The 18714-nt window shown below is 30.2% G+C and overlaps 7 protein-coding genes across 7 annotated transcripts; 3 read left to right on the top strand and 4 right to left on the bottom strand.

Moving 5' to 3' along the window:
• Positions 1 to 457: 457 nt before the first annotated feature.
• Positions 458 to 4216, bottom strand: OCT59_004251 (uncharacterized protein). The gene is made up of 3 exons (XM_025309178.2): positions 3829 to 4216; positions 1054 to 3650; positions 458 to 979 (listed from the first exon to the last, which is right to left on the bottom strand). Exons 1-3 carry the CDS (start codon positions 4202 to 4204, stop codon positions 560 to 562), a joined length of 3393 nt encoding a protein of 1130 aa, XP_025181918.2. The 5' UTR covers positions 4205 to 4216; the 3' UTR covers positions 458 to 559.
• A 1187-nt stretch (positions 4217 to 5403) lies between these two features.
• Positions 5404 to 6469, top strand: OCT59_004250 (uncharacterized protein). The gene has a single exon (XM_025310489.2). The coding sequence runs from the start codon at positions 5489 to 5491 to the stop codon at positions 6263 to 6265; it is 777 nt and encodes a 258-aa protein (XP_025181917.1). The 5' UTR covers positions 5404 to 5488; the 3' UTR covers positions 6266 to 6469.
• OCT59_004249 (uncharacterized protein) lies at positions 6294 to 7951 on the bottom strand (the record flags this gene model as incomplete). The annotated part of the gene is made up of 5 exons (XM_025309175.2): positions 6294 to 6838; positions 6917 to 7050; positions 7119 to 7204; positions 7261 to 7531; positions 7597 to 7951. 5 exons carry the CDS (start codon positions 7949 to 7951, stop codon positions 6503 to 6505), a joined length of 1182 nt encoding a protein of 393 aa, XP_025181916.2. The 3' UTR covers positions 6294 to 6502.
• Positions 7952 to 8082: 131 nt separating this feature from the next.
• Positions 8083 to 10617, top strand: OCT59_004248 (uncharacterized protein). Its single transcript, XM_025315866.2, has 3 exons — positions 8083 to 9652; positions 9758 to 10135; positions 10215 to 10617. Exons 1-3 carry the CDS (start codon positions 8102 to 8104, stop codon positions 10359 to 10361), a joined length of 2076 nt encoding a protein of 691 aa, XP_025181915.2. The 5' UTR covers positions 8083 to 8101; the 3' UTR covers positions 10362 to 10617.
• Positions 10618 to 11008: 391 nt separating this feature from the next.
• On the top strand, positions 11009 to 14135 carry OCT59_004247 (Homospermidine synthase 1). The gene is made up of 8 exons (XM_025315865.2): positions 11009 to 11047; positions 11148 to 11252; positions 11345 to 11589; positions 11686 to 12882; positions 12958 to 13051; positions 13127 to 13233; positions 13316 to 13584; positions 13673 to 14135. The coding sequence occupies exons 2-8, from the start codon at positions 11204 to 11206 to the stop codon at positions 13695 to 13697; spliced, it is 1986 nt and encodes a 661-aa protein (XP_025181914.1). The 5' UTR covers positions 11009 to 11047; positions 11148 to 11203; the 3' UTR covers positions 13698 to 14135.
• OCT59_004246 (uncharacterized protein) lies at positions 13998 to 16296 on the bottom strand (the record flags this gene model as incomplete). Its single annotated transcript, XM_025323264.2, has 9 exons — positions 13998 to 14140; positions 14204 to 14441; positions 14521 to 14648; positions 14714 to 14837; positions 14907 to 14992; positions 15057 to 15114; positions 15185 to 15453; positions 15554 to 16059; positions 16148 to 16296. The coding sequence occupies 9 exons, from the start codon at positions 16294 to 16296 to the stop codon at positions 14076 to 14078; spliced, it is 1623 nt and encodes a 540-aa protein (XP_025181913.1). The 3' UTR covers positions 13998 to 14075.
• A 759-nt stretch (positions 16297 to 17055) lies between these two features.
• OCT59_004245 (uncharacterized protein) lies at positions 17056 to 17702 on the bottom strand (the record flags this gene model as incomplete). The annotated part of the gene is made up of 4 exons (XM_066148162.1): positions 17056 to 17156; positions 17246 to 17438; positions 17521 to 17613; positions 17700 to 17702. The coding sequence occupies 4 exons, from the start codon at positions 17700 to 17702 to the stop codon at positions 17056 to 17058; spliced, it is 390 nt and encodes a 129-aa protein (XP_065996786.1).
• Positions 17703 to 18714: the final 1012 nt, after the last annotated feature.

Raw genomic sequence — 18714 nt, 5'->3', positions numbered from 1 at the left:
TCTTTCATTTCGTTCATGCACATTTTTTTATTGTATAAATAACCTACGGATATACTGAACCTGTTAAACCTGTTAAATCAATTACACTTGATATATCAGCCCTGCCATATGTGAGATGTGATTTGATTTGTTTATATAACCACTACTGCCGCATTGTTATTTACACGTGACTCACCAGCCACTATACACTACCAATTATGGGTCATACAAGTTATTACTAGATTTATATAATGTAATTTTAAAGATAATTCTAATGATAAAGTAACAGAATTTGCTATTATGGCCATTATTATACTTTTTATAGTTTGTACATGGCAACTAATCGAGTCTCACAAAATTGCACAATTGGCAAATCTTGCCGTAGTACATTAGCCGTTTCGAGAACTTTTTGGTTTTGCAAAAAACATTATGTTTTATAATATATTAAACATCAAACAATTAATTATCAATATTTTTTAACATTCAGTCATTTTCGTTGGTTTAGTATTGATGATTTTAATTGATTAGATAATAAACGGAAAACAAATACTATACATTATAAATACTTGCTTTCATGTTTTTAATTACTGTTAGCTTCTGGTGTTTCAACATATGGCTCAAATACTCGTTTCTTTTTGTTTAGTAATTGATTGGTATACGTTTTTATCTCTGGTGAATTTGATTCTTTACATAGTTTTTTTATTTCTTCTGTAGATGACATGGATTGAGCTTTAAGAAATAATTTATCATCTTTTGGTTGATATGCTTTCCATAAAAATGAGTCGTAAGATCCTAAATCTTTTACAAAATCAGGTTCTAATGATTCATCACATAAACTTGAATCAGTGCATCGTAATGTTCTTTGATGTTTTAAAATCTCTTGAATCGAAACACGAGTTCCTGGTTCAATTTCAATTTGATGTGAAATTGTATTACATTTCATATCAACCTCTTTACGATATACATGATCTATATCTACACCTGAAAAAAACGCAGTAGTCTAATATATTGAAAAAAATAACATTGAATAAAATGTTAAATAATTTATTTTTAATAAATATTTAGATAACATACCAGAGGAAGATCTTCAATGCCCAACATATGGCTAAACATTGCTCTGGTCCAAAGATTACTGATTTGAAGTGCCAATGCAGCACGATATGCGTCATCTTCTTTTACAAGATAACGTACATCATCGTGAACAGATAACATGAAACGTGCATTTATATTATATTTTTTAATCAAATATTTCATTGACACTAAAAGTAAATGAAGGTAGTCTACGCCTGATGATTGGACTACCCAATTAACACGTGAAGTCATATAACTTCGATCAGCATTTGCAGGTTTCAATGCATTAGTTATCCCGCACCTCAATACAGGAGTTAAAGGTTCTAATGATGTCGCAATCTCTTCTAAACGATTCGCCAAGTATGTCTCACTACCACCAAACCAAAAACCGTGTCCATTAATATTTGAACTATAATATCTTTGACCCTTTGTTTTTTTGAATAGGGTTTTTACTCTCTCTTCAGCTTCTTCCACATTTATATTGGCAAAGGAATTTTCAAGCATTCCCAAGATAGTTTTTATACCAGCTCCATATAATCTACTGTAATTAAAAACTTTAGCATCATCTCGTGTTATTCCCAAAATTTTAGCAGTTTCGGAATGTAAGTCTGTACCCTCAGATTTACTACCTTGAAGCATCATTAATCCTAATCCAGTAGCGCCATGAAATCCAAATTCTGCGTCACTTATCAAACTTGATATCCACATTTCTTGTGAATCTACATCTGCTCCTACTATTTTATATCCTTTAGGTGCTTTAATCATAGATTTTTGTTCAGATCCTATTAAATACTCTCTGGGATTTGTTGCAGTAGCCCAAGTATTTTCAACAACACGTCGTGTAATTGTTCCCATTGCTATAGTTTTAGGTAGAATTATTCCGATGTCTTCCTCATCATTCGTATCAAACCCAAAATTATAAATCCCAGAATAACCAGAATAAATTGGCAATTGAGATTTAATTCTATCTCGAATAGACATCCAGTAAGTACAGGCTGCATGAAATTTTAGAATTTCTTCAGCTTCTTTGCGGTCAGATTGCAACGTACCATTTTCAAAATCACAAATATATTTTTTAGCAAGTGGAGTACCGCAACGATTTGTCCTTCCATTTTTATTCGGTATACAATAATAAGATCCATTTTTATCCTCTGAAAAGTGAGGTTCATAGTAAACATGTTCCGGTAGTGTAGGGAATTTGCACAATTCAGAATTTACTGTGAAGTGTTTATCTTCAATTGGAACGCGATACATCCATCCATATTGCTTTGAATAATAAACAGGATAATTTAACCATTTCAATTTTAGTAAAATTGGTGCAATTTGACTTAAAGCAGTCACTCGAACCTTATTTGTATTCTTGTTATAAATTTTATTATACCATTCTGGATGATTACTACTATTGATTCTCCAATCCAATTGATTCACCCATTGATCGCCATGATTTCTTTCTTTCAAGGTTTTACCAGCTAATTTCCCTAAAGTTGATTCGATTGATTCATTTAAAGATTTATATTTCGCTTCAGAATTAATTATAAACTTTTCCCAATCTTTATTCGTCGTCAAAAACATACTTCCCATTTGAACCACTCCGGCAAATGATACAGGATGTGGACAAACATCTATAAACTTCGGAAATAACTTTTGAAAAACTTGATGTGCTGCCTCTACGTTACTTGCACAAGAAACAATAGCTTGTTGTAAATTTTTTGTATCTTGAAGTTCTTTGAAAGTCCCTTTAATAAATACATCCCGTCCTGGTTTGTTTAAATATTGATTACAATAAAAATTATATACTTCATATAAGCTATTGACTGATGAGACATCATAAATTTTCCGAAATTTTTTTTCTTGTAGCATATATTGTTTGTCACTATTTTTATAAGCCTTATTATATTTATTCCAATCATTTTTCAATCGAGAACAGATACCGCTAACTGCAATATGCAAAGACTGTGTGTCTAAAAAACTAATGTTTGATCCTGCATAATGATATTCCTCTTTAATCCTTATCCGATCAATTCCAACATTATGTCCAACAATTAACCTATCTTTTTTAAGGTTTCCCACTGGAATCAAATATTTTGAATCACAATCAATTTCATCATCATTACTTAATAATCGCGGCGATATCCAGGAATACCACGCAGTAGGAGATGCCGCACAAGCTATTAATGGGTATTTATGTTCATCGAATGTTTTAGTATTAAAACATAAAATACTTTCATTTGGATAATCTACAGAATTAGGAAGTTTTCCTCCCTCATAACGCGTCCAACCCGGACGCAATATCCAGTTTGTTGGCATTGTCGGTAAATTTGTGCCCACAAGATGCATTGCCAAGTCACGAATTGGACGCGCTTGTTCTTCTCCAATTCTCCAAAAATGTTCTGATATTGTCTTTCCACATAATTTCGGTAATTTGAACTGATTAATATTAGGTACAGTATCGGCCTTTTTATTATAATATCCTTGTTCTTTCAAATGTTCCATTGATATTTCTACAAGATTTTTGGGGGGAACAGGACGAATTGAACGATTGAAAACTTGCTTGTAAAGCCAGTCTGGAAGCATATGTACACCTGCTTCGTTGATAACTCCTAATTATAAAAAAAAAAATGATGTTATAACAAACCTTTTGTGATTAAAATTTATTTCTCTTCTCTTATTCTAATTGAATCAAATCATGATATTATCTATATGATAAGATGATGAATTTTGAAAACATTAAACTCACTCAAACTGAATAAAATCCGGTAGAATAATTTATGTGCTTACTCTGACTTTCTTCTTCTTTCGGCCTTACCCCTTGATTTATTTCCATTTCCAAATTACCTTCGAGAATATGCTTTTCTTTTTCTTCTTTTACAATCTGTTTAGAATATCTTTTCAAATCCTGTCTAGACAATTTACTGTTTGACGCGTCATTTTGTGGTGCCTTGGCAAAAACATCACTCCAAGCATTCAATTTGTCCGTTTGAGATAGAATATTATTTATATTTATGTCTGTAATTTGCGTACTTTGTTGTTCTTGAATATTAGAGTTGGTTTTAAAACTTCGTTGTATATCATTACTCACATACCGCAAAGATATTACTGGTTTATAAACGTATAAAGGTTTAGTTAGTTTAAGTTGACGCGTATTTGATAACATTGTAAAGATATCAATAAGAAATTTAGAAAATTTTGATACTGATGACTGATCTACTTTATTACGCACGTGATCACAGCTGACCGCGTTCCAAATTTGAAGCACTTTTTGTATTAAATTTCATTGCTTTCAATTACTTTCGATTAGAAAGTTTGGTTGAGCACAGAGTCAACATCTTTGATTCTATCTCACTTCTCGATTAACAGACAAAATATAGCGAACGTAATTTAATGAATAAAATATTAAAAAATATCAAAATAGAGCATTATCATCCTTAATTTCTATCAGGAGAAAATGTTTCTAATGTTATTTAAATTCATAAACCCCATATATCTTTCAGGATTAAAAACTTTTAAAAGGTTTTCACATTTTCTAGAACGTGTATTGTCAATGAAGAATTTTATATCCTTAACAAATTTGCCTTTCAGCAAATATAATATGAACAATATTCAAAATTTAAATCTACGAAGTTTGTTATTTCTAAAATATTATTACAATTCGCTTTATTTCTAAAGTTTTTATGACAGTTCCTTCTTGCTCGTAAATATTTTTATCGTGAATTTTTGTGCAGACAGAATTTGTAATTTCGGATTAATCTCGAGCTTTCTAAATTCGAAAACTATTAATTCTAGTATTTCTCGGTTCGGGTATTAATTTATTGATGTGGTATTAAAAATTGATACTTTTATTTGAAATACAAACTCCAAACTCACAAAAAATGAGAATAAATGGTTCGAAATTTAATTTATCTAAAAATAGCTATCTGGTATCTGCCCCACTAACTAGTCAATTACTTGTTAAGGGATATGGGAAAATCCAACCAGGTTATTAATTTATGATGAACAAGATTTGTAGAAATTCTTTTGCAATGTCATGCTGGTTTTATTTATCCCTATCCATAAAGGGTTAAAATAATTAAAAAGAAAGAAAATCATATTTATAATAAAATTATTTCAATTTGACTTAAGTGTTTAAGTACCATATCAAATTACTAATATGTTATGCTATAATTAAGCAACTCGATCACGTTCAACATTTCAAATGAAAAGTAAATAAAAAAATTGGCAAAAATTCTAAAATGTCACCAGTGTTTACAGTCAAAAAGTAAAGATTAAAGGTCTGATTGTTTGCGATGATCTAAAGATTTTGTGTCGTTGATCGCTAATTATACTAAATTATGCAAGTGTCCGCCCAAATATGCCGAGTTGCAATTAACGATTGAAAATTTTTTTTAATATAAAAAAAAAATAAAATACTTGGTGTATTTTCTCTTCCTCAGGACTAAACATGTCGGCCATAGTATCATCATCTTGTACTGATAATGGGTCGGTCTCACGTCTTTCAAACGGTCTTCAAGATGCTAGTATTACTGGTTCTTCCTCAAAAACACTTATATCTAATATAGAACAAGGGAGGAGAAATACTACAAATTCTTTTCGTTCTTCGCCCTGGACAGACGATAACAGAGAGTGGGACAATTTTTTTCAACAAAATGTTGTTCATGGTAACGTGAAACAGGAGTTTCCCGATTTTTTTATGTCAGAAGATGAGGAGGAAGAAGAATTCCGACAAGAATGGAGTGATGAACATTTTACCCAATTATACATTCAACAGCAACATAGTTTAAATCTAGACAAATTACATAATAGAAAGCGTCGACATTCTACTTCACAAAATTCTTTTGTTCAAGAATTTTTACAAAATTCAAATGACACAAGTCAAAAAATAACGAATATTTTTTGTACAAATCATTGCGACTTGTTCCAAGCTCAACTTTACTTCATTGATCACCTTCTGACCGCCATCTTAACATGTCCGATCACAACAACTCGTAGGCCTTCATCCACGGCTGAATGGAATTGGGACAAACTCTTTTCACCAACACGTTGGTATGATAAAGACCATGAAGATGATGACGATATACTACAAAACGAATATCTTAAGCATGTCGCGATTGAAAGATTGCAATTATTGTTGGGACATTTAATTGTTAATACTGATGACGATAAACGAAAAGAAGGATGGGAGTGGGAGTGGGAGTTTTATAATTCTTATATTCTTTAGGAAGAAAGTATTAATTATCGATGATTATTGTATTAAACCAAGAAAAAAATTTCCTTTTTTTTTTATTTTATACGTAATGTAATATTAAATAGAAGAATCAGATAAATTAATTTTGATTCTATCCAAAAATTTCTAGTTCTATTTTTCTCCTTTGAATTACTTTTGTAAATAAGTTCAATAAACACTCATTTTCATTTTCATTTCAAATTTTTCAGTGCTAAATTTTTAAATTAATATTTATGGAATTATTTGTTTTACAGGATTTAAATTTTGCCATAAGATATCAGTCACAATCCCAGAAAGGATTATAGCTCCAGTCCATTTATTACTACGAAATTTTCTGCCACAATCAGCCGCGTCATCAATGTTGACAGTCCAAAGCTGCCAAGCGAGGTGCGATCCAGCACCCATCACCGAGATAAAATAATATGGCCAGTCGTTTCCGTTCATATATCCAGCTAAAGCAAGACAAGATAACATCGAACCTGAAAAAAACGTGAGCCAACATCGTGTCCTATCTCCAAAAAGAATAGCGGTTGATTTTACACCAACTATAGAATCAAATTTTTTGTCCTGTGTATAGGATATTAAATTTTGTCAATAAAAATTATATATATATATATATATACTCGTGAGAAAAAATTTTGTCACCTGATGAGCATATATAGTATCATATATTAACGTCCAGCACACGCCCGCTGTGTATAAAGGAAGCGTGACAGACCACTCACTACTACCAATCATTGCAGGCCATCCCAACAAGGTTCCCCAATTAAAAGCAAACCCTAATAATTACACAATGTGCAATTAAATGCCAAAATTATTTATATATTGTTACTTCTTAGTTTCATACCTAAGTACAATTGTGGCCAAAATGTCACGCGTTTCATAAATGGATATATTGTCACTATGCTCAGAGAAGTTGCTCCAAGAAAAATACTACGAAAAATAAATATTATAATTATTCTTAATAAAAGTTTAATAATCATTCTTACCTATACCAATTCAATTGAGTTAGTACAGCTAATCCCGCCGATAATTGTAAACTTAAGAAACTTAATGCTTGGAAAGGAGTTATAGATCCCGAAGCAAGAGGCCGATTTGCTGTTCGTTCAACTTTACTATCAATTTTTCTATCCCACATATCGTTTATCGTACATCCCGCTCCCCTCATAATAAAAGCTCCAACACCAAATAATGACAGCATATACATTGTTTGAGAAACTGGCAAATGAGCATGATATGTTGCCATAGTGATACTCCATGCTATTTAAAATTCTTTTTCAATAAATTGGATAACTTAAAAATAAATCGATAATATTAAACTTAACTGCATGGTAAATATAAAAGCCACGTTCCTATAGGTTTGTCTAAACGAGCTAAAAGTGCATATGGAACAAGTTTTGAGGGAAGATAAGTATCAATCCAAGATGATTTAGTTTCCTCATATTTTTCTTCGTTTGTTGAAAACTTATTAACATTATTATTGTTAACGTTTGAAGCAAAACGATATATGTTAGTGTTTAGTTGAGGTCGTTTAAAATTTTTAATTAAAAAAATTTGGTGAACTTTACTACTTTGTTTTATTCTTAAATTACGAGAAAATGTAGATAAAAATAATGAATTGTTCAAAAGCATTACACGTGTATGCAATTTAATTAATTTTGAAACGCGCAAAGCTATCATTTTAAACGTAATTTTATCAGTAGTAAGAAAACAAATAGAAAAAGATGAGCATTGGTCGATTCTTAATTCTCAAATTTCATTGGTTGATTGATTTACACCATCACAAGATACTATTATCTTCGTTACGAATTGAATTGATTTTTTTTTAAAATGCTTCATGAAATGCTCTTAGCTTTATCTGGTCTTTCTGGTGACTTGTTTGTTCCATATCCTCCAGAACCAGAAATAGCGACAACTTTTAAAATTCCACCAGATTTTCCATTTTTACACGAAGCAGAAAAAAGTTCTTTAGAACGACTCTCTGCTTTAGGCTTTTATTATCGAAAAATAGCCAACTTTCTTGATAAACAACGTGGTAGAAACGAAAATAATAATAACTCTGAATCTATCGAGGCTCAAAAGGGTAGCAATAATACTTTACGTGGTTCATTCTTACACGCGCTATGTAACGCCATAAATGAAGTACTGGCAGACTTTCATAAATCAATTATCGAATCCGAGATAAGAATTCTAAGCAAAGAAGATAATATGGGCGGAGTAGTTCCCATTTCACAATTAGTTTCTGCTTTTAATGAGTATTATATCATTCTTCCACATCTTAACCAATTGATAAATGATATAGAACAAAATTCTGTAAAATATTTCGGTTGTCGAATAATTAATTTGGTCATTGACAAATGTAATACAGGTGTACCTGAATTACGAGAAATTATGTTGAAACTATTGCATGCATGTCATGAAGTGATGTATAAACATATCGCTTCATGGTTGGTTTATGGACAATTGGTGGATCCCTTTGGAGAATTTTTCATTAAAGATAAAACCTTAAAATTAAATCCAATTCAAATACAAGAACAGTTTAGCCGATCAAAATGGCATCGACGTTTTATTCTCGATGAATCGTTTATTCCAAATCATATTCCTAACGATGTTGCCAAATCAATTTTATTTGTTGGGAAAGCAATTGCTACTGTCAGAAATTCAGCCAAGCCATATGACAAACATAGCAAGTTTCCCGATCAAATTGCTTCATTACATTTGCAATATTTATTGGAACTCTCATCAAGACCGGTATTTAATCAGATCGAGCTTGAAAACATTGTTAATATTATTCGTGACAATGTTGCTCAGTGGTTATGGCAAGTTGTTTTGACAGGTGATAAAGTTGTCGAATGTCTTGAAACCTTTAAAAATTATTTCTTACTTGGGCAAGGCGATTTTACAACTTCACTTGTTGAACAATTTGAAAAGTTGCCTACTTCAAGACTTTCATCTACTAGGGCTCCGTTAATTAAAGAACAAGAAATGAATTCTTTGTTAGTTCGAGCTTCTGTTGGTACATTAGCAGAGAAAGACTTGGCATTTGAAAAATTTAGATTTAAAATTTCAGAAAAGGCAACAAGCATGTTTGATGATATTCTTGTAGGCGTTCCACTCAGATTTGAATATGATATAGGCTGGCCTCTTGATTTATTTGTTACTTCTGAAGATCTATCCAAATATGGGGACATATTTTCATTCTTAATTTCTCTTCGTCGTACTCATTATAAACTTCAAAAAGTCTGGACTCATCTTGCGACTAATGTAAAGATGGAAAGAAATTACAAATTTTCTAAAGGAGGTAATAATATCATGCTAATGCCTTGGAATGTTCGTGCATCCATGATGTTTTTCGTGGATTGTTTATGGGCTCACGTGCAGGTTTAAATTATTTTCATAGTATGAAAAAAGTTATTTTTTTGAATATATGTCTCAATTTTTTTTTACAAATAATTTCGCTTGAAATATGCATGTTATACATTACAGATGGATATTATTGAATCAAATTTTCAAAATCTTGTTCGTCGAATTACCGTTTCTTCTGCACATCATCAAAAACAAAGACCGTCATCAACTACTGAACCAAGTTCTCCCATATCGCCTACACGTCCAAAATCAATGAATCCTAAGAAAGATACTCATAGTAACGAGTCAGAGAGATTACGTGATTTTGAGGACATCAGATTAGGTCACACTTCATATCTTGATGAACTGTTACGTGGATGTTTACTTGAATCTCGTGTATGTACAGAAACAATTAGAATGGCTTTGAAGATAATTGACAAATTTTGCGTATTATTGGAAAGATGGGATGGACAAAGGGATTTTATGGAAAGATTAGAACAAATTGCTAAACATAACACGGTAACGATCTAATTTTATGAATTTGCAGTTGCAACTTCGAAAGCTTCATAGTAACAAATAAATTGATTCCTTTTTCAAGGAATTTCGTGAACAAGTAATGTTTTTGTTTCGAACGCTTTCGGGAGTAAATAAGACAGGTGGAGATTTTGGTGGGCCGCCAAGACATTTGGATCAATTATTATTACGTTTGGATTATAGCAAATGGTTTTCCGTTTGGTCGAGTTAAAAGACTTTAGGCAAGCTTAAATAGAATAACGAAATTTGACAAAAACCAGTTTACAGCAAGGAAATGAAATTTTTTTGCACATTATCTATCTATAAGTAAAAAATATTCAAATTCGTATTTCCGGTAATCTTTATGAATTCCGGTCGTGACGCAGCATAGTGAGGAAATATCGGTCATAAATTGACTAAATTGTATGTATAATTCTTAATAAATCTATCATAGTTGATGATAGTATTGATAGTATTGAACTATTAAAATCAGTGATCTCATGTGATAGAGGCATCTATTTCTTAATTAAAAAATTATGAATGGCTAAATCAAAATAATATGAGTCACACTACTAGACAAATATTATAATTTTGACGTAATAAATAAAATAATTCATTTACACTATTTACACGTGATAAATAACCTATTCAAGAAACCTTCTAAAATGTTCTATGCAGACGAAACGGAGAAATTCTCGATTTGCAGAAGATAGTAGAATTAGGTAGAACATGCTGGATGAAAAAAAAAATGCGTAACATAATATGATGTAGTCCAAGATATTGAAAATTACACAGGATTATGAATCGAACTTGCTGGAAAGAAATGTCGTAAAAAGCCCCAATTTTCTATATAATGCAAAGGCTTGCTAACACTTTTCCGCAATCAAATTTTTTTTTTAAAAAAAATTTATTCCCAAGGTATCTATTAATCCATTTGAAGTATTTAAGAAAAATAGCAATAATAATAATTCACCATACCCATAAATTGAATATATTTTTTTTTCAAACCCGTTAATAGAAACGAAGGAAGGAAGCATATTACATAAAAAAATTATTTAAATATCTATTATAATAATGGCAGAACCAAAAGGTGAAGCAGCAAAACCTGAAGTAGGAAAAGCTGGTAAGTATCTTCACGAACTAAAATGTTTAAAAATTCAAAGGTTCTTTTTTCTATAGACGCGAAAAATTAATTTTTTTTTTTTTGTAAATCAGTTGGTATTGATTTAGGAACGACCTACTCCTGTGTAGGTGTTTGGCAGAATGACAGAGTTGAAATTATTGCTAATGACCAGGGTAATCGTACAACACCGTCATATGTTGCTTTCACTGATACAGAACGTCTTATCGGTGATGCGGCCAAAAATCAAGTAGCGATGAATCCTCATAATACCGTCTTTGATGCTAAACGTCTCATTGGGCGTAATTTCAATGATCAGGATGTTCAGTCCGATATGAAGGTATGTACATCTAAAACAATTTCATTTTTATATTTTTTTCCTAAAAAAATGTTAAACGACGAATAATCGACGTGATTTTTTTCATTAAATATGTAGCACTGGCCGTTCAAAGTCCTTAATAAGAATGGGAAACCATACATCCAAGTCGAATATAAAGGCGAAAAGAAAGAATTCACGCCTGAGGAAATTTCATCCATGGTATTGATAAAAATGAAAGAAACCGCGGAGGCTTTCCTTGGTACAGTGGTCAAAAATGCCGTAATCACAGTACCAGCTTACTTTAACGATTCTCAACGTCAAGCAACTAAAGATGCCGGTTTAATTTCTGGTTTGAACGTTCTTCGTATTATCAATGAGCCGACTGCGGCAGCTATCGCTTACGGTTTGGACAAGAAAGCCACCGGAGAACGAAACGTTTTAATCTTTGATTTGGGTGGTGGTACTTTTGACGTTTCCCTCTTAACTATTGAAGAAGGAATTTTTGAAGTAAAAGCCACTGCTGGTGACACCCATCTTGGTGGTGAAGATTTCGATAATCGTCTTGTTAACCATTTCGTTCAAGAATTCAAGCGTAAATTTAAGAAAGATATTTCAAGCAATGCGCGTGCTGTCCGTCGTTTAAGAACTGCTTGTGAACGCGCAAAACGTACACTATCGGCATCAGCACAGACTTCCATAGAGATTGATTCCCTTTTCGAAGGTGTCGACTTCTACACTACATTGACGCGTGCCAGATTCGAAGAATTGAACCAGGATTTATTCCGATCTACAATGGAACCTGTCGAGAAAGTGCTTCGTGATTCTAAAATTGATAAAAGTCAGGTTCATGAAATCGTCTTAGTCGGTGGTTCAACACGTATTCCTAAGATTCAAAAGATGGTATCTGAGTTCTTCAATGGCAAAGAACCAAACAAATCCATAAATCCTGATGAAGCCGTCGCTTATGGTGCCGCCGTACAAGCTGCTATTTTATCTGGTGATACTTCAGAAAAGACTCAAGATTTACTTTTACTCGACGTCGCTGCTTTATCTCTTGGTATCGAGACTGCCGGTGGTGTTATGACACCGCTTATTAAGCGTAACACCACAGTACCCACAAAGAAATCTGAAATTTTCTCCACATATTCCGATAATCAGCCTGGTGTGCTTATTCAAGTATATGAAGGTGAACGTACCCGAACAAGAGATAACAACTTGCTCGGAAAATTCGAATTAACCGGAATTCCTCCAGCACCAAGAGGTGTTCCACAGATTGAAGTTACCTTTGATATTGACGCAAACGGTATATTAAACGTATGTAACTATAATATACTATTTATCAAATTGCGTATAATTTTTTTTTCTAACATTTTTTTTTAATCCTTACAGGTTTCTGCTGTTGATAAAACAACTGGTAGATCAAATAAGATTACCATCACTAATGACAAAGGACGATTGTCGAAAGAAGAAATCGAACGCATGGGTTTGTAATCATTCTTTAATAATACATTTTTATGTTTTTATAAGCTTTTATTAATATTTTTCTCAACGATTACAGTTGCCGAAGCCGAGAAATATAAAGCAGATGACGAGAAAGTTGCACAAAGAATACAGTCACGAAATGGCTTGGAAAGTTATGCATATAACTTACGCAACACACTTCAAGTAAGTCCTATAAAACATTGATCATAGTTTGAATTTGTCATCATTTAAGAGTGTCGATTAATAAATTTATCCTAAATAATAGGACGAGAAAATTTCTGGTAAACTCGAACCAGCAGATAAGAAAAAACTTGAAGATGCAATTCAAGATTCAATTACATGGCTTGAGAATAACCAGGAAGCAGAGAAAGAAGAATATGATCATAAACAGAAATCACTCGAAGAAGTTGCCAACCCAATAATGATGAAACTTTACGGTGGTGCAGGTGGAGCCCCACCAGGCGCCGGAGGTTTCCCACCAGGCGGTTTCCCAGGTGGTGCACCGGGTGGTGCACCCGCTGATGACAATGCAGGGTATGTGTTTATATTTAAACATAAATTATTATTAATCTTACTATTTTCTATTGAAATAGATCTAACTATTTAATTTTCTTAATTTTAGACCAACAATTGAAGAAGTTGATTAAATGGCTAAGACTTAATAATGAGTTGCTATAGAAATTAAAAAATTTTCGCATAACAAAATGTAACTAGCTGGAAAATTTTTTAAAAAAAAGAACATTTGTTAAAATTGTTTGCGGTGTTTGTCAGTAATTTGAGGAGATAACCCTGTTACAACATATTAATTAATTCGCGTTTATTGTAATTTGCTTTAATATTTCCTCTCTATATATTCTATCTCATAATATAAATATGTATAAATTTACTCATAATTGAAAATTTAAATTAGAAATTTTCAAATATAAAAATTTTTCAATTGCTTTTTTAAAAAAAAAAATAAATTTGTTTTATTGAAATTTACAGACATATTATAACACATGATTCATAATAAATATATCCTAAATTCATAATAAATTTTCGGCTTCAATTTTATAAATAGGTCTAACATCAATTGGTATTTTTGCATTTTCTAAAATTATAAAAGTTATTAGTATCATCAAAGAAAAATAAAATATTATCAATATGCATTTACCTAATCTTTTTAAAGATTCTTCTACAATATCACGAACTTTGCCATATTTTGAAATAAATTGTTCAACACGTGCTTTATCACCGTCTCCTTGCATAAGTAAAATATCTCTCGTTAAATTTGAAACAGCTATAGGCACTTTAGAGAAATTAACGGAGAATCTTTTTGTTTGTTCGTCATATTCAAATCCTCCTTCTTCTAATATATAATTTAATTGAATACATTGACCTAATCCGTGAGCCTTATATTTGTTCAAAATTTAGAATTAATTCTATATAACCTTATAACTTTATATATATAAATATAAAAAAGACATGTACCTCATTAATACCAAACCGAATCGATCTAAAGGCAGATGCAAGGTAAGACACGTAAAACTGTTCAAGAGACGGTGCGGTTAAAACTCCTTTTTTGAGTAAAAGCTCCGCTGCAAATAATCCGGTTATATCTAATAACAAAGAGACGTCAATTACCGTTTTTTTTTTAAAAAAAGAGATTATTAAATATATATACCAGCTTTAGCTTCTTCGATAGCAGAATGATATTCTTGTAATCTTGATCGAACAGTTTCATGATCTGTTCCAATAATGTAATGAGGCCCGTTGGAGTGAGCAACTTCGTGAAGAAGAATATGGGTCTATGTGAAATTAAAATTAGTTAAACTATTTAAAGTACAATAAGAATTTAAATATAGCTATTTATTTACAAAAAACGCGTCAAAGCTCAAATATTGAAGTTGATCATGAGCGACTGTTAATTGAGCAATTGGATCCAAAATCTTTTGATATTTTCCTAAATAATAATATATTTATATAAATTAATTTATATAAATAATTAATATTCTAACATTAAATACCTTCTTGAACGTTTTTAATGATAATCAACTTGCTACCTCCACGTTTAACTGCTTCTTCCTAAATATAAAATCATTATGATATTAGAAAATTTACTAAAAATCCGATTAAATCAAAAAATTTTCTTTACATCATTTGGAAGATTATAAGCAGCAGTCATAGGCACTGCAACATCCCCAGAAGCGTATAACTGATTAACTACAACAATTGGAGTAACCTTCAAGTCTTTATTCTTGTATTCATCAGGAATAGGTAAATGATTTTCCACATCTTGTAAACTCCCAGAGAATTTTTCCAACATTTTAGATGATTGAAAATCACGCGCGTGAACATAAAATTCAAACGCACTTTTCGAAGAGAATAGCTCATCTGTATATACTTCATAAGGTCCAACAGTAACTATAATACATAATATTAATATTAGAACATACAAATTTTTATTATATGTGATGAAAATGGAAATACTTTCTCACACCATTTAAGATAAAATATCACCAACCTTCGATTTTACTTTCTTTATTAATATTAAGCCAATCAACTTCACTATCTAAATAATTATTACTTAAGAAAGCTTCAGCTCTACTTTTTAAAAATTCACTTAATGATTCATTTTCAACTAATTTAGCACATTCTTTCAAAATATCAGATGCATCATTCAATAGATCTTTATATTCAATTGAATAAGGATTTAAATATAATTCACCAGTGTCTTCATGTCTTTTAACCGTATGATAAAATCCTTTAGCACGTTTTTTATCGTCCGATGATAATTTTTCAATCCAACTATTAAATTCTCCTTTTGTCATATCCTCAGGATAAAAATTTCCTCCGGGCGGTTTAACTTCAGGAAGATTTGGTGGATACGGCAACACCCATCCATTAACTCTATCCCATGGTCCTTTCATTAAATTAAAGAACAAGATGGCATTTTCATCACGTGGATTTGCGGATAATAATTGATTTAATAGGGATTCATTTCCCTTCCATTTTTGACGAAGAAAAAGTCTTTATAAATTTTTAAAAATTTTTTTACGATATTATATTTTATTGACTCAATTAATATATTGCGAAAACATGAGAATGTTTTACAAACCTATCAATTAATTTTCCAACTGAAACCAATTTACTTATTGCAGATTTTTCATTATCTGTAAAATTAGATAAATCCGCTCCTAATGAAATTGGAGCATATCTAGCAATGATTTCACTAATATTCTTTGAAATAGTTTGGCCAGAAGACATAATAAATAATTCAACGAAAAAGTTTGGGAAAGTTAAATTTATTAGGAAAGTTGCAATTTTGCCAAAATATACCAACATGTCGATCAATTATTTGTATCACAATTTGCAAACATATACGTAATACAGATAACTTTTCAAATTTTCCGGAGGATAATATATCAGATATATCTATAAATTTGTCAGCCAACAAAATCGCAAATTTAGTCTTACGGTGTATTTTTTCACAACGCCAGTTTTAAAATTATATGAACTCCAATATTACGACCCATATAAAAAACTTTAGCCACTTCAATTACTTTCTTTATCGGACAAATATAAGTCTAAGATTATTCGTCAATCATTATGAAAGTTGAAATTTTTCGTGAAAATTCTTCAAATTCTATTTGTAACGATTAGAAAGTTATAAAGATGTGAAGGCTTTCTTTTTAAACTGTATATATAATATATATTATACTTATACTAATGAAAAAAAAACTGTCCTTTTATTTTCTATTTTTTTTTTTTCCTTCATTCCGTATACTTTCTAATAAAATGAAAACAAAGCAAAAAAAAAAAAATTCTTTTTGCAATTTAGTTAGTAAATTATTATTCTTAAATAAAACTATCTGTACTGTATATAAATCAACAAAATGATATTTAAATTATGTTTTATCCAATCAGGATAAATTTATGTTTCGAAACGATAAATCTCTTATCACGTTTGTCATTTGTATTAAGTTATACAAGAGTGATAGTCCCGTACGGTAGTGACCTATAATTTTAAATGCTATCTGACGATTTATTGACTTCATTTGCGCGTTTAATTCCATAAATTTTATCATCCGAAACTGTAAACACATAATTGCAATCTTTAAAAGAAACTATTTGATTTTTTTGAAATTATTTGTTAGAAAAATTTTCAAATAGGTTATGTTTAAAAGAGAAATTAAGTTCAAACTCGATAAACTACCTGTAACTCTATTGAATGTATCTAACGAATTGTCTTCTTCCTTTTGTTTTTTTTCTTCCTCCATTTCTTCACTAGCCCCATTAACATTTTTCTTTGAATTATTCTGTTCTTTTTGTTTTACCAAAAGCAAGCTTACATTTTGTAATAATTTGTAAGTGGCGGTGGCTTCTTGTTGTGAGATACCTTTAGTAGACTATTTTTTATTCAAAACAAATCTAATAAATAAAAAATTCCTTCATTTTTGAATACTAGTTAATAAAGAAAATAGATATTACATCTAAAAGGCCACCATCTTCAAGATTTGCTGTAAAAGAGGCAATATGATTGTCTAGTTTTGATAGTGAGAGGAAATTTTCGTCAGGACTTGTCTATAGTATTGTTTAATTGTTTAATCGAACTCGTCAATAATTATTGAGAAAAGCGGTAGAAAAGCAAATATTTTAATATATATTACCATATTTATTTCAATGGAAAAAAGAAAAAAAACTTTATGTAATGTTTCTATTTTATTTTATTTATTTATTATATTCAGACTGTAATACAATATATAGATTGTATTTGTTGTATTTGATGTTACTAATACTAAACAATAGATGAGATGCGTTAGTAAAAATGGAGAAATTATTTATCATTGGCTGAGGTACAAAAGTTCTTATTTTAAAATACAGAGTTGTACATTATAAAATTAAGTATAATCTAAAAACTAAAGCTGAAAATTGTTTTTGATTTAGGACCTGTTTCACAGCTGATCATTGATCGATTAATTACAAACGAATGTATTTATTGATCAAAGCATTTTGAACAAGGATTTATATTATAAATATATTTTAACTATTCAGTAAATAATCTATTATTATTTGTTCTAAATTTCTGAATTTCAAAATTATGGATTATAAATATATCTATATATTTAATGGGCTTATTTCCCTCTTATTTTATAGATTAGAGCTCAGAATATTAAATATTCATATTCAACTTTACTCTATTAGTCGGTATTAACTTCTTATATTTATTTATAAAAAAAAATAAAATTTCACTTTAAACTTTTATGCTTTATATGCTTTATTGTGATATTATTTAAAATATAAATTAAAAAAGTTGAATATATAAAAAATAGCTTTTTTAAAATCAGAATTATTGTAATATTTTAGAAGTTTTGATTTTAGGAACAAACTTTAGGCATTGAAATATTAAATAAGGTGAGAAAATGTAAAAAATATTATTAATTATTTAATTAATTAATATACAAAATTTGGTATTTTTGTTTAGCTAGTAATTTATATTATTTATAATTATTATTTGTATTATCCATACTATTTGTATAATTTAAGTTATTCTGTCTTATTCATAAATAATATGAATAATATAATTATATGAATATATAGATTATTCATTTAAAATTATCTATTTATGAATATTATCTGAAATGATATTTACAATTTATAATCTATATAAATATATAAATAACA

The sequence above is a fragment of the Rhizophagus irregularis genome, chromosome 12 (genome assembly GCF_026210795.1).
Source record: "Rhizophagus irregularis chromosome 12, complete sequence".
NCBI classification, from domain to species: Eukaryota; Fungi; Glomeromycota; class Glomeromycetes; order Glomerales; family Glomeraceae; genus Rhizophagus; species Rhizophagus irregularis.
The sequence above is the reverse complement of the archived record's forward strand: the minus strand, read 5'-3'. Positions and strand labels throughout refer to the sequence as shown.

Coding starts and splice junctions, on each gene's coding strand:
- OCT59_004247 (XM_025315865.2), top strand. CDS start 11,204: ATGGCAGAACCAAAAGGTGAAGCAGCAAAACCTGAAGTAGGAAAAGCT. Junction 13,052..13,126: donor AGAAGAAATCGAACGCATGG/GTTTGTAATCAT, acceptor CAACGATTACAG/TTGCCGAAGCCGAGAAATAT. Junction 13,234..13,315: donor ACTTACGCAACACACTTCAA/GTAAGTCCTATA, acceptor CCTAAATAATAG/GACGAGAAAATTTCTGGTAA.
- OCT59_004251 (XM_025309178.2), bottom strand. CDS start 4,204: ATGTTATCAAATACGCGTCAACTTAAACTAACTAAACCTTTATACGTT. Junction 3,651..3,828: donor GAAAGAAGAAGAAAGTCAGA/GTAAGCACATAA, acceptor TTTTATAATTAG/GAGTTATCAACGAAGCAGGT. Junction 980..1,053: donor GCATTGAAGATCTTCCTCTG/GTATGTTATCTA, acceptor TCAATATATTAG/ACTACTGCGTTTTTTTCAGG.
- OCT59_004248 (XM_025315866.2), top strand. CDS start 8,102: ATGCTTCATGAAATGCTCTTAGCTTTATCTGGTCTTTCTGGTGACTTG. Junction 9,653..9,757: donor GTTTATGGGCTCACGTGCAG/GTTTAAATTATT, acceptor TATACATTACAG/ATGGATATTATTGAATCAAA. Junction 10,136..10,214: donor AAATTGCTAAACATAACACG/GTAACGATCTAA, acceptor TCCTTTTTCAAG/GAATTTCGTGAACAAGTAAT.
- OCT59_004250 (XM_025310489.2), top strand. CDS start 5,489: ATGTCGGCCATAGTATCATCATCTTGTACTGATAATGGGTCGGTCTCA.